This window comes from Triticum urartu, chromosome 3 (genome assembly GCF_003073215.2).
Source record: "Triticum urartu cultivar G1812 chromosome 3, Tu2.1, whole genome shotgun sequence".
Taxonomy (NCBI): domain Eukaryota; kingdom Viridiplantae; phylum Streptophyta; class Magnoliopsida; order Poales; family Poaceae; genus Triticum; species Triticum urartu.
Window position 1 is genome coordinate 8,453,511 of NC_053024.1, and position 12,253 is coordinate 8,465,763.

The 12,253-nt window shown below is 45.7% G+C and overlaps 2 protein-coding genes and 1 pseudogene across 4 annotated transcripts; all 3 read left to right on the forward strand.

Moving 5' to 3' along the window:
• Positions 1-732: 732 nt before the first annotated feature.
• On the forward strand, positions 733-8,830 carry LOC125542342 (transcriptional activator DEMETER-like). Of its 3 annotated transcripts, none has more exons than XR_007297892.1 (17): positions 733-917; positions 1,017-1,943; positions 2,555-2,645; positions 2,759-3,320; positions 4,088-4,167; positions 4,487-4,571; positions 4,664-4,749; positions 4,828-4,896; positions 4,986-5,022; positions 5,106-5,188; positions 5,769-6,206; positions 6,295-6,331; positions 6,440-6,511; positions 7,651-7,716; positions 7,822-7,926; positions 8,004-8,042; positions 8,411-8,830. XR_007297892.1 is itself a non-coding variant. In XM_048705335.1 (17 exons), the coding sequence occupies exons 1-17, from the start codon at positions 896-898 to the stop codon at positions 8,569-8,571; spliced, it is 2,970 nt and encodes a 989-aa protein (XP_048561292.1). In that variant the 5' UTR covers positions 733-895; the 3' UTR covers positions 8,572-8,830. The 3 variants fall into 3 exon arrangements, 2 of the variants coding, with proteins under 2 accessions (XP_048561292.1, XP_048561293.1); XM_048705335.1 differs by having other exon boundaries at positions 7,812-7,926; XM_048705336.1 differs by lacking the exons at positions 7,651-7,716; positions 7,822-7,926; positions 8,004-8,042; positions 8,411-8,830 and adding an exon at positions 7,169-7,631.
• LOC125546456 lies at positions 8,656-9,896 on the forward strand (annotated as a pseudogene).
• Positions 9,897-10,761: 865 nt separating this feature from the next.
• LOC125547578 (E3 ubiquitin-protein ligase EL5-like) lies at positions 10,762-11,932 on the forward strand. Its single transcript, XM_048711402.1, has one exon. The coding sequence runs from the start codon at positions 10,813-10,815 to the stop codon at positions 11,260-11,262; it is 450 nt and encodes a 149-aa protein (XP_048567359.1). The 5' UTR covers positions 10,762-10,812; the 3' UTR covers positions 11,263-11,932.
• Positions 11,933-12,253: the final 321 nt, after the last annotated feature.

Genomic DNA, 12,253 nt, shown 5'->3' on the forward strand with positions numbered 1-12,253 from the left:
TTCTTCTTACCCAAGTTCCCCTCCGTGAATTCAAAATATTTGTATCGAATCTCAAGTCCCTAGGTTCGCCTATTGCAAGGATATGACATTTTGCCACCTAGTAAAAAAAAGGAGAACCGGGATTCCATCCCAAGTCTCCCGACTGGAGCTTGAAGTGCTAGTTAATGAGGTGGGTGAGTTGTGCATGAATATGTCACATTCACGCGTTGTAGCAAACAAGTTTCAAAAGCCAACACGTCGTTCATTAGGAGTATACCTGGCCATGGGCAGACCGGCCCAGATGGCCCGAGCCGAAAATCTTATGCCGGGCGGGCCTGATCATGCCATCGGGCTGGGCTCGGCCATTGAAAATTGAGCCCGCCGTGCAGGCCGGGCTGGGCTCGGGCTTGTGGAAAAGAAGATTTTAGCCATAGTCAGGTCGGGCCGACTAGGCCATGTCGGGTTTTTTCGGGCTTATGCCGAGCTTGGGACCGGTTTATTAGAGCTGACGACCGGGCCGTGCTCGGGCCTGGGTTTAAGCACCCGGCTTTTTTTTGGCCCGGGCCGGCCCGGCCTAACATATGGCCAGGTATAATTGAGAGGATGTGTAAATCAGATGTTCGCCAGATATCTATTTTTGAAAGAATATGAAAAGTTTCCTTGATGAAAAAATGTGTATGACTAAGGTTTTGTATTGTGGGGCCATAGTCACAGAGTCTAAAAAATTATTCTTTTCACGAGAAGAGTCCTAGCAGGATTCTAACAGAAGGTAAGATTTTCAGTTATAAACTCTTTGTTTATTTAGGAGATTTTCTAGCAAAGCGGATATCCCATTGTCCCTGCTGCTGCCTTCCCAAGCTGCTCCTGCCTGCGCCGCAAGAGCGGAGCCGCCGCCCGCCCCGCCCCGCCGGCAACGATGGAGGCAAGACCAGATCTTGGTGAGTGCATGCTGCCTAATCCCTTCTTCTTCATCGAATCTGAGGTTTGGGGCCGTCAATCTCTGCGAATTTCTGATTCCACTGTCTCTGCTGGACCAGGGCCTGGACTGCTCATGCCGCCGGCGACCCCCGACAATGGCCGGCGGCCGCCGTTCGATTCCTCCACGGATGGCCCCTCCTCTTGCTCTGCTGCGGTCGCCCCCGCGTCGGCTGATTTGGGGGTGTTTGATAAGCACGGCTTCATCTACCTCAGGCCCCCCATTGGGGAACAGCCTCGATCTGTACCCGGCGCCACTGATGGCTGCGCAGCCACCGCGCAGACCTCCGATTCCTCCGACGAGATTGCGCCGCCAGGGGCTGGTTCCGCCACTGGCGCTGCCACTCCTATCCTCATCCCCACCCCGGAGAAAGAGGAGAGCACCCATTGGAGGCCAAGAAAGAAGTCCACCAAGGGGGTGCCTCGGCTGAAGGTGATGAAGGATAAACACCCCAAGCCCGCCCGCACCACGCCGGCCAAGCCTCACAAGACGCCGGCGAAAACAAAGGACGGCGGCGCTGGATCTGTTGGAGATGGCACTGATGATAAGCTATCGAAGCGCAAGTTAGACTTCGATCTGGAAGTCATTACGGGGAGTTTCGGCAGGGCCAAGCTGATGGCCAATCTGAGGCTCCTTGCAGAGGTTAACAATATTTCAAGTGGGACGAAGACGAAGAAAAAGAAAGCAAGTGGTGACTGGGCTGTCGTTCCTTACCAGAATGCTGCTCCGACTGATGCATCATGCTCTGCTTTGGTCCCATTTGGGGGTTTGGGTCCCCATGGAAATCACTCGAATCAAGTGCGGCCCAAGGTGCTAGGCCTCGATGTTGAGACATTGCGAGTGTGTGGCGTTCTGACCAAGTGGGAAGAGATTGACAGTGAAAGTTTCGAAGGGGTTGATATCGGCAGCGGGCCTGGATGGGCTAAAACTCGGCGGGATTATAAAAAGCTTGTGGATTCGTTTATTGCGACCATAAAGGATTTATTCGGTAATGATCCTGGCTCATTCTCTTCTCTCTGTCTTCATTTCTGCAGCGTGCAATAAGGAAAAGAAGATGACATATTAAGTGAAATGCACTTCCATGCCAAAGTGGAAAATAAATACATGAAAAGTAAGAAGCGTAGCATTGCCTTTGATAAAACCTGAAGCTTTTCTCACAAAGAATAAAAAACTTGAAGTTTTGAAAACTCCTACAGACATATCAGGTGAGTCAGGTCAGCCATTAGTCACATGATGTCTTCTGTGGAGAAACAATTTAATCGATAGTTTATTAGTGTCTATACATTGGGTAGTTCAATGGAGAAACAAAAATAATCTGGCATTAGGTATTTGATAGTGGCACTTGGTTCCAGTTTTTCTCTCATGCAGGCGAAAGCGTAGGACTTTGAACAATGTTGTACCTGTTGCTAATTAGTACCGAGTTCCAAAAAAAAAACAGGTGAAAATGAATATTTCGTGATATATAATGAGCAGTATAGCCCTTGCATCCACAGTAAACATGTGGATGATGGATCAAATAAGTTTTTTACAACCCTCTGCTTATATATGAAATACACAAGTTCACATTGGATTCTAAGTTTTGAACTGCTTTTGTGTCAGGTCCCAGAGAATATTCTCGATGGGGAGGATCCGTAATTGATTCTGTGGTTGGTACTTTCCTGACACAAAATGTTGCTGACCATTTATCAAGGTAATATAGTAGAGAATGTGGTCTTTGCTTGCATGCTTGTGCTGGCACTGATAAACATTTTTTGAACATCATATGCACTTTTGATTACTAATTGTTTTTGTATGAACATACAGCAATGCTTTTATGATCCTGGCAGCAAAATTTCCTATGAATAAGAGGAAGGGTAATGCTGAAGAATGTTCATATGTACCTCTGTCAACAGTTGACATCAAAGAAAACTTGAATTTGACTAAAGCACCTGATGCTGGTGATTCTACCAATTCAGTTTTTACCAATCCCATTGATTGCGAGGAAGTTGGTTATGGTGAGGAGGTAAAAGGAAACTATGGTCAAGACTACAATACAATTATGGAGAAGTTCCTAGCTATTATAAAAGAGAAAGACATCTCTACTTGGGAGAAGGATGATCTTTTGAACTTAGTCAAGGATAAATCTGGAAAACCAATATGCACTGAAAACACCTTAAGAAAGTTCATAGCCACGCTGCGGGTGGAAGATACTGCTCACTGGGATAAGTTACGGGATGAAGCATATAGAAAAGGATATGATAACGGAAGCAAAACTAGAATAACTGACAAAGTAAACTGGGAAGCTGTACAGCAGGCCTCATTTGTTGACGTTGCAAAGTGCATTGCAGGCAGGGGACAACATTACCTTCTGGCATTGCGGATACAGGTATGTGATCACGGGATACACTGTCTTACTTAACTCTATAATACGGCCCCAACATTTCTGTACCAAGAATGTGTTTCTAAATACCTTCCTCCTGAAAAAAATGAATGTTCTCATCTTTTGTACTCCCTCCTATCCATAATAACTGTCGCAGTTTTGAACTAAGGTTGAACTAACCTTGGTTCAAAACTGTGACACTTATTTTGGATCGGAGGGAGTAACAAAATCTATGTAAGCAGACTTTCATATATTTTGTAGTGTCAAAAAACATCTTACATTATGGGACGGAGGGAGTAGTCAGTAATATGTTTGATTACCAAGTTGTTTGTTGTTCTGTAACATCTACTTTGGAATATTGAAATTTTCGGCTCGGCTAAGAAGAAAATGATGGAAGTATGAACTGTCAGCTACATTGGAATTCTTTATTTTCCATGCAATTGATGTATTGTCCGATTCACGCAATCACTACTTGTATAGTACTCCCTCCGTCCCATAATGTAAGACGTTTTTTCACACTATTTTTAACAGCGGTTTTGAGTGAAACATCATTTTATTATTTGACTAATATCCATACTCCCATCACTAGTAACATATTTTGACCGAATCACGCAATCACTACTTGTATAGCATTTTTTTAACAGCAGTTTTGAGTGAACCATCATTTTATTATTTAACTAATATTCATATTCCCACCACTAGCAACATATTTCTTCAATTTTTGTTTTCTGCATTTTACGGAAGAGCTGAAAGTATTATTTGACCTTCTACAGGCATTTCTCACGCGCATAAAGAAAGATCATGGAAGCTTTGACCTGGATTGGCTTAGATGTCTACCACGAGAAAGCGCAAAGTATGGCCATATATTTCACAAAACATATGCTGCAGTTAGTTACATCACCATTTTAGTGTTCTTTGTTTTAATGGTGCTGAACTATCAAGAAATAGCTACATAACGATATTGTCCCTATTTTTAGATGTTCAATTTTCTTGCATTTATAAATAAATATAACCATGCAGCAATTTACTCTCAGAAACTTTAGTAGACTTGTGGTAGGGAACTGCTAGCAGGCTGGATAAAATAAGAAACTAATATTTGTTCAGAGCTACATAAAATCTGCATGCTCAGTGGAATTATATCACTCATATCTTGTTTTTTTTCTGGGCATTAGAAAATACCTACTCAGCATAAATGGACTTGGAGCTAAAAGTGTCGACTGCATACGTCTTTTGTCACTGGAGCATAAAGCATTCCCAGTAAGTTATTTTTTGTTTCTTAAAAACAAACCAAATCCTGTCAGGTGAATGCATTTTAAATCAAAGCTGTGATCGCACTCCACTCCTTCCAGGTTGATGTCAACGTAGCTCGCATAGTCACAAGGCTACAATGGGTTGAACTGCAATGCTGTTCTGAGGAGTTTCATTCGGTTGACCTGTAAGATTTTTTGCACCTGAATATGTGAATAACTATGATTGACAACCCTGTTCTTATGCCTACTTTCCTTTCTTGAAGATATCCACTCATGCAGGATGTGCAGAGTTACTTATGGCCTCGACTATGTACTATTGACAAAGAAAAATTGTAAGTCCTGATCATTCGAAATGTATCGACATTCTTTTTGTAACTTCTAGATTTTAGTAGACACATCTGACGAATATGTAAAATAATAGGTATGAACTACACTGTCTCATGATAACTTTTGGAAAGGTATTTGCTATCACAAAAGTGATTAATAAAATTTATGATAGTTTAGCTACAAATGTTTTATGGTGGATGCTTCCATTATGCAGGTAATTTGCACAAAAGTAGATCCAAATTGCAATGCTTGCCCATTCCGTGGGGACTGCAGGTACTACAAAAGTAAACTTACCAGGTATGTTCACATGTTGCAAAGTTATTTACTTGAGCTTATTTCAGCAACACACCGAGATATTGTTATTATGGTACGTAGTGAACTCTTGCAACCACAACAACTAAGCCTTTAGTCCCAATCAAGTTGGGGTAGGCTAGAGCTGAAATCCTTAAGATCTTGAAACCAACTCATGGTTCTGGCACGTGGATACTAACTCGCACCCCTGTCCATGGCTAGTTCTTTGGTGATATTCCAGTCCTTCAGATCCCTGTTTGCGGACTCCTCCCATGTCAAGTTTTGTCTACCATTTTTTGCGGATGTTGTTTAAATTTGAGTAGCTGCCATTGAACTAGGTAGTATTGTGACATAGGTGTTTATGTAGCTAACTATTATTGATATTCAAGTGCTATGTCTTTAACAAAGGATTGGCAATTACTCGTGAAGTAAAACCTTTTAGAAGGTGAAATATACAAATATGAGTACTCATATAAGATTTGTATCTTTCTTGTAGAGACGATATTTGCATGGTGAACTTTTTATTTCATTGATTTGGACTAATTTTAGAGTGAAGCACGGAACAATAACATTTGCTTGTTATCAGACCATTACTTCCTCCTGCAGAGGAGCATGCGCGTGGTGGTGAAGAGAAAACAAGTATGGTTACTTCTGCAAGACTGTTGTCAAGTGGTAGCTGCATGCCAAGTCCGCAAGTGTGTCATCATCAAATCGAAGAAAGCAGGAGTGCTGGCAGACAACCCTCCCGTAGCTGTGAGCCCATTATTGAGGTGCCACCAAGTCCCGAATATGAATATGAAGCACTTGATGAGCAAGAATATCCCAATGAAGATGATCTTGTTGATATTGAAGATATTATGTCAGGAGTACACTACGACATTGAAATAAATCTGTGTTCAAACAAGCCTATGGTGAGTAATTGCTCTTGGACACCAAATCGTGGAAAAGATTTGGTGTTGAGCAATTCACAACATACAAGCAGAAAATTGAAACACATAGGGCGTCTTAGGACAGAGCACCTTGCGTACGTATAACATACTTTCCTGATATATTGAGATTTTGTCCTGAGAAATCAGCAGCACCGCACTAAGATTACATGCTTGCTATTACAGGTTTGTGCTCCCAGACGATCATTTATACTTGGATGAGGTATGTTTTATGCCATGACGATGCCTTAACTTTGTACTACAATTATGAGGATGTTTTACTTTACAATGACATGGACTAATAATTTTGACTGAATTTTGCGTCTTCCAGTTTGAAAAACGAGTTCCAGAAGATCCATCTCCTTATCTCCTGGTTCGTCATGGCAATAAAGGCACAATTCTTGTGAGTAACCACTTGCTCAGAGTGTACTTTACTTCTGTAAAATATTATGTAAACTTGATGTAAAACCACGACAAGAATTATGGAAAGGAGGGAGTATTATTTTTCTCAAGGAACAAGAGAGAGAGAGAGTCAAAAGTAAGTCAATAGATTAGGAGCATTGAGGTATGCAACTATGCATGAAGCAAAGTTGATACAACTAGCTAGAAATTACCTAAATCTTCCAATTCAGCTACTTTGCTGATCTTTAAGGGGCAATTCATAGTATATGATTCGGTTAGCTTTTGATGACGGTGACCAAAAAGTTATCCAAGTTGGAACCTATAGTTAACCAATTTTTGTTCTGTTTGTGTTACCATCCACCTTTATTAACAGAAGGCTGGGTAAATTCAATTGTCGAGATCTGTAAGAAACTAAAACGAGAGGTTCAGTCAGTTCAAATTATTTAGTTTCATTACTTCCGTGCATCAACCATCTCATACTAAAAGCCGAGGAAAGGTGGGAAATATACAAATCACTCTCTCCAGCCCCAAGAGGTGGAACAAAAGTGGGCTAATTATTATTATTATTTTGAAATTTTGCCCAATTGTGTTGGCTCTAATACTTTATTGAGTTCTATGGATTATCAAGTTTTCTTAGAGATGCATATATTGGACACAGCTAATTCCTGTTCAACTGCACTGCACGGTCACTTCTTACAACCTCCAACACTGTTGGAAGGGGCCTGTCGGAACAGTCGCCGCGGCCGATGCTGCGACCCACCGGCCAGCATTGCTCTAACTACCGGCTTCCCAGCCCATGGCGATCCAAATGTAGCACAATCTGAAATTCACTGCAACCTCTAATAAATTCTTGTCAGGCTTCTTTTTTGGCATTTGTATGAACTTATCGACAACCCTCATTATCTGAGAACAATGTTTTTTGCACTGTTATATTGTACTATTAAGGTATGCTCACTTTATAATGATTGTCATGTGGATTAATTTGGTTGTAATTATATGCGTCTCTCTGTGCCCTGCACCATGTAATTACAGTGCTTAGATTTGACCCGAATCAGACCTATGATATGAACCCTCCAGCAGATATTACAATGAGTAAACAAATTATCCTTATTTTTGATTGGTGCATACATGAACAAGCAGATACCCTGTCGAACAGCATCCAGAGGAAACTTTCCGTTGAACGGTACCTACTTTCAGGATCATGAGGTACGCAGACTCTGCTTGTTCTTGCGCTGTTAATTTCTGACAATCCTAGACCAAATTGTCTAGAGGCTAACTTTGTCAACTAAACCCCGTTATAGGTCTTTGCAGATGACTCGTCTAGCCGTCTTCCAATAGATATCGATGAACTTTTTCTTGAGGGACTGGAGAAGTGCATTGTATATTTTGGCTCATCAATACACTCTATTACTAAAGGTAGCTTACCATTGAACTGTAAATGTGTGGAAATGTTACTGTTGAGTGATATTAACTGGCGTACTAATCAATCTCAGGTCAAACAAGACAAGACATTGAAGACTGCTACAAGAAAGGTAAAGAGTGCTTGCCATTTTCTTCTCTTCTTCGTTAGTTTATTTGTCACTTGATGGGCTAAGGATCTTCGGATATTGAAAAGGATGGACACTTTTGCTCTCATAAAATGCCTAACATGGACCATTGTGAGAAAAAAAAATCCTGCAAAAGCACAAGTGAAATGAGCGCCCCACTGACAGTTTTGGGGATGAAAGTTGCTCTGCAGAAGTAAAGAAGCTGAGATGCGAGGCAGTATAAATTTGCTAATAGACTAGCTTTGAAAGATCATTTGTGAATCACCCGCTACCCACAAATTAAGCTGCGATGCGATAGGTGACGCTTTTTCCTCATGCGATCGTATTTCATACTGTGCCATGATCTCTTGCAGGATATGTGTGCATAAGAGGATTTGACCGGTGGACGAGATCCCCGAGGCGACTATGTGCCGCATTACATTCCATCAATGAAAAGAAAGAGGACAGCCGCAAACAGAAGGAAGGCGCGGGGCTGGGGAAGAGTAACGAGCAGAAGGCGCCTTCGACAAATTAGATTAGATGTTACTCCCTCCGTCCCAAAATTCTTGTCTTAGATTTGTCTAAATACGGATGTATCAAGTCGGAGTACCTGACACTGATGGTAGCTGGGGCGAAGCTAATGTGGTTAGTGTAGTTGTCTGCTTGTCTTTTAGTATAGGGCTAGTTAGAAATGTAGCTAGATGGAAGGGTTAGAGCGATTGCAGATGTAAATCATGATTTGTATTTTTATTAGGAAGAGTAAATAATGGTGAGCCCTTGCCAGTCATATATTATCTGTTTTCTCTGCCTTTGTATCTCCTTCCTTCATACTGCAAAACAAATCGAAGTTGTTGAAGCCGTTTATCTTCATGTTTGTCTGCAAATTTATCTTACTTGCCCCTTTCCAAATTACTTGAAGTTCTAGCTTTGTCCCAAGTTAAAATTATTCAAATCTCGCAAGTCTAGGTTTAATAGCCTTGTTCCAAACGAGGCATTCACGCACCATAATTATTAATCACCTAGCTTAAATGAAAATTTGAGTCTTGGAAGCATTCTCAAGCAAGGGATTAACGTTTCACCAAACGGCCATCTTCTTGCTGTTCATGACGTTGGCCCTCGCGCTCATCTTCCTCCACCACCACTACTTAAGCACCGACGCGGCGGCGCCCAGCGGTCGTCGTCGGGCGTGCGCGCGGAGCGCCCAGGCGGCGGCCCCGCCTCCCAGGGGCGTCAACCCGGAGCTGCTGCGGTCGCTGCCGGTCACGGTGTACCGCGGAAGACGTCGGAGTCGGATTGATGGACTGCGCGGTGTGCCTGGCCGGGCTCGACGACGGAGAGGACGCGAGGTTCCTGCCCGGGTGCGGCCACGGGTTCCACGCCCAGTGCGTCTGACAGGTGGCTGCCGTCCCACACCACCTGCCCGCTCTGCCGGGTCACCGTCGTCAGCAGGCCCAAGGCTTCGACGTCGACGGGTCTCCCTCCCGTACCGCCGGAGCCGGCCAACTATGCAGCGAACCTGCCGGCGAGTGTGCTGCTCGGGGTCTCAGACCAGGCCACGCTCCGCGCGGTGACTGTGGCCACCGACGGAGCGCTGGTGATCGACGTTCCGGAGTCAATGATGGTGGCGGCGACTCCGTGCGACGCGTCCAAGTCTCCGGGCGTGGCCGGCCTGAGGTCGGTGAAGAGGCTGTGGAGCTTCGGGAGGCAAGGGCCGTCGGGCTCCACCACACCCTGCGCTGGCGGCAGCGGAACGGCAGACGTAGAGCGGGGCATTGGCATCACCTGTGCAACCCCGAGATCCCCGGTGCAGCGTTAGGAATTGACACCGGCCAGATATCAGCTCGATCCAATGCCCAAGCTATGTACATATTTACACATGGAGGTATAGGACATAGCCACATAGACATTCTTTTGAACATTACTACTCAAATAGCTACGATGATTTTGAGGCGACTGGCTTGCCATGTCGCTGAGTTGATCTTCCGGGTGGCTACCTATTCCGGATCATCCATCTCCGGTAGCTTCTTGTACGGGTCCATGCGGCGGAGGTGTTGAAAAGGACGGAAATTGGGGTGGAGAACGGTGGGACGATTGCGGAGAGGGTGAAGAAAGGGGGCAAGGGGGCGAGTGCCGAGAAAACAGTGCGGGCCACTCCAATGCGCGGTCCACCTTCATTTTGGATTGGTCGGGGATGTCGGAGTCTTATGTGGCAGGTGTCCGGATTCCCGCAAAGCCCCTGTTTTGTTTCCGGTTTATTGAAAAACTTTCACCTGAACTGGTTTAGGATAAGTACTGACTGCACTGGATCACTTACAACGTCCGGACAACTCAGTCCAGATGTTTGTGAACGATTTAGGGGGTCATGCTGGAATGTGATGCTGCCGGTTTGCACCACGGGAGCGGGGATCTCCGACGTCTTCCTCAAGATGAGTGGACTGGTCACGGTTCTGAATGAATCATACGCCAGTTGCAGCTTGGAAACTTGGACGAGCGAGGACCGGACCTCCTATGGAGAGGGCGACGTGCGGTAAAAACCTGCGAGCTCCCTGTTGCATGGACTGTTGACCCGTCGTCACGCATACGGATTGCTCCACTCGGACTGTTGACCCGTCGTCATGCGCGCGCCGGTTCCAGCTTCTTTCTCCCCTCTTTCATCCATCCATGTCAACGACGCTCCCTCCCTGTCCCTCCGGGTCCGCATCCGCATGCATACATATACGAGTGACCTGGGGATGGAACGGACCGCATCTTCACTCACCCAGCCCACACGCATGTCATGGACCCGTTCCACGGCATGCTCATCGCGGCGGCCATCCTCGTGCTCTTCCTCATCTTCGTCGCCTTCCCGCTCAGCTTCTTCCTCCGCTACTACTTCAGCACCGGCGTCCCCGAGGTGCCCGCGCCGAGGGGCGTCGGCCCGGAGCTGCTGGGCTCGCTGCCGGTCACGGTGTACCGCACGGCGGACCACGTCGGGGTGGTGGAGTGCGCGGTGTGCCTGGCCGGGCTCCAGGACGGGGAGCAGGCGAGGTTCCTGCCCTGCTGCGGCCACGGGTTCCACGCCGGGTGCATCGGCGTGTGGCTGGCGTCCCGCTCCACCTGCCCGCTCTGCCGGGTCACCGTCGTCGGCAAGCTTCCGGACGCGCTTACATCGACGAGTCTCCCTCCCACACCGCAGGAGCCCGCGAATTACGCCGGGAACCTGCCGGCGAGTGTGCTGAACTGCTGATGCTCGGGGTTTCAGACCAGGCCACGCGCCGCGCGGTGACCGTGACCTCTGATGAAGAGGCCGCTTCGCCCTTGCAACGGCAGCGGTGCCGGTGATTGATATTCCGGGGTCAAGTCAAGGATGGTGGCGCGACGAGTCCAAGTCTCCGGGCATGTTCAAGAGGCTGTGGAGCTTCGATCGGGAGGCAAGAACCGTCGGCGTCCACTACGGCTTGCTCCGGCAGCAGTGGCATCGGAACAGGCAGCAGATGTAGAGCGGGTACCATCACCTGTGCTGTGCATGCAACCCCGAGAGCTCCGGTGTAGGTGAAGCATAGAGCCGGAATTGTCGCCGGATGTGCCGCCCAGAGATCAACTCCAATGCCGGAAAAAAATTATACGAGACCAGGTCTCACGGTTAGCAGGATGCTTTGTGATTTATGAATGCCACGTGTCATCCATTAGAATGGGTCTCGCGTGAGACCTGGTCTCATAGAATTTTTTTCCCTTCAATGCCCAAGCTCTGCACATTTTTGCATGCTGGTATATATAGGACATAGATATTCTTTTAAAGATTCAGTAACAGATATATACGCTATTCTCTGATAGATACTCGCCTAAGCAGCAAATTTGTAAAAGTTATTCTTCCAGCCCAAGAATTAGTAGTTCCATGCGTGTGTATGATCGTTTTACTCACTGGCCTTCTAGACCCTCTCACGTCATTTTTAGGACACGTCGCCTAGCGGCGGCAGTCATTTTCCAACGGCTCTGCTATGTGGAGGAATTTGATTTACCAATCAGCTGGCTCGAGCTCGGCATATGTGGCTAGGTGGTGGAGTATTTCGGATTCCTTTTATCTCATTATCCATGAATTTCGGAATCTATCTAATGTGTTCCATCAATGTTTTTATCTTCTATAAATGAAATGTTTTCAAAGTAATTTTTACAACAATTCCGCAAAGAGTCAGATATCTTTTTTTTATTTTAAATCATATTTGTTCAATTGTTTTAGT

Bases quoted from the DNA above. Each gene is read 5' to 3' on its own strand.
- LOC125547578 (XM_048711402.1), top strand. From the start codon at position 10,813: ATGGACCCGTTCCACGGCATGCTCATCGCGGCGGCCATCCTCGTGCTC.
- LOC125542342 (XM_048705335.1), top strand. From the start codon at position 896: ATGGAGGCAAGACCAGATCTTG. The intron at 6,207-6,294 runs GTACGTATAACA...TTGCTATTACAG, and splicing joins CTTAGGACAGAGCACCTTGC to GTTTGTGCTCCCAGACGATC. The intron at 6,332-6,439 runs GTATGTTTTATG...TGCGTCTTCCAG, and splicing joins ATCATTTATACTTGGATGAG to TTTGAAAAACGAGTTCCAGA.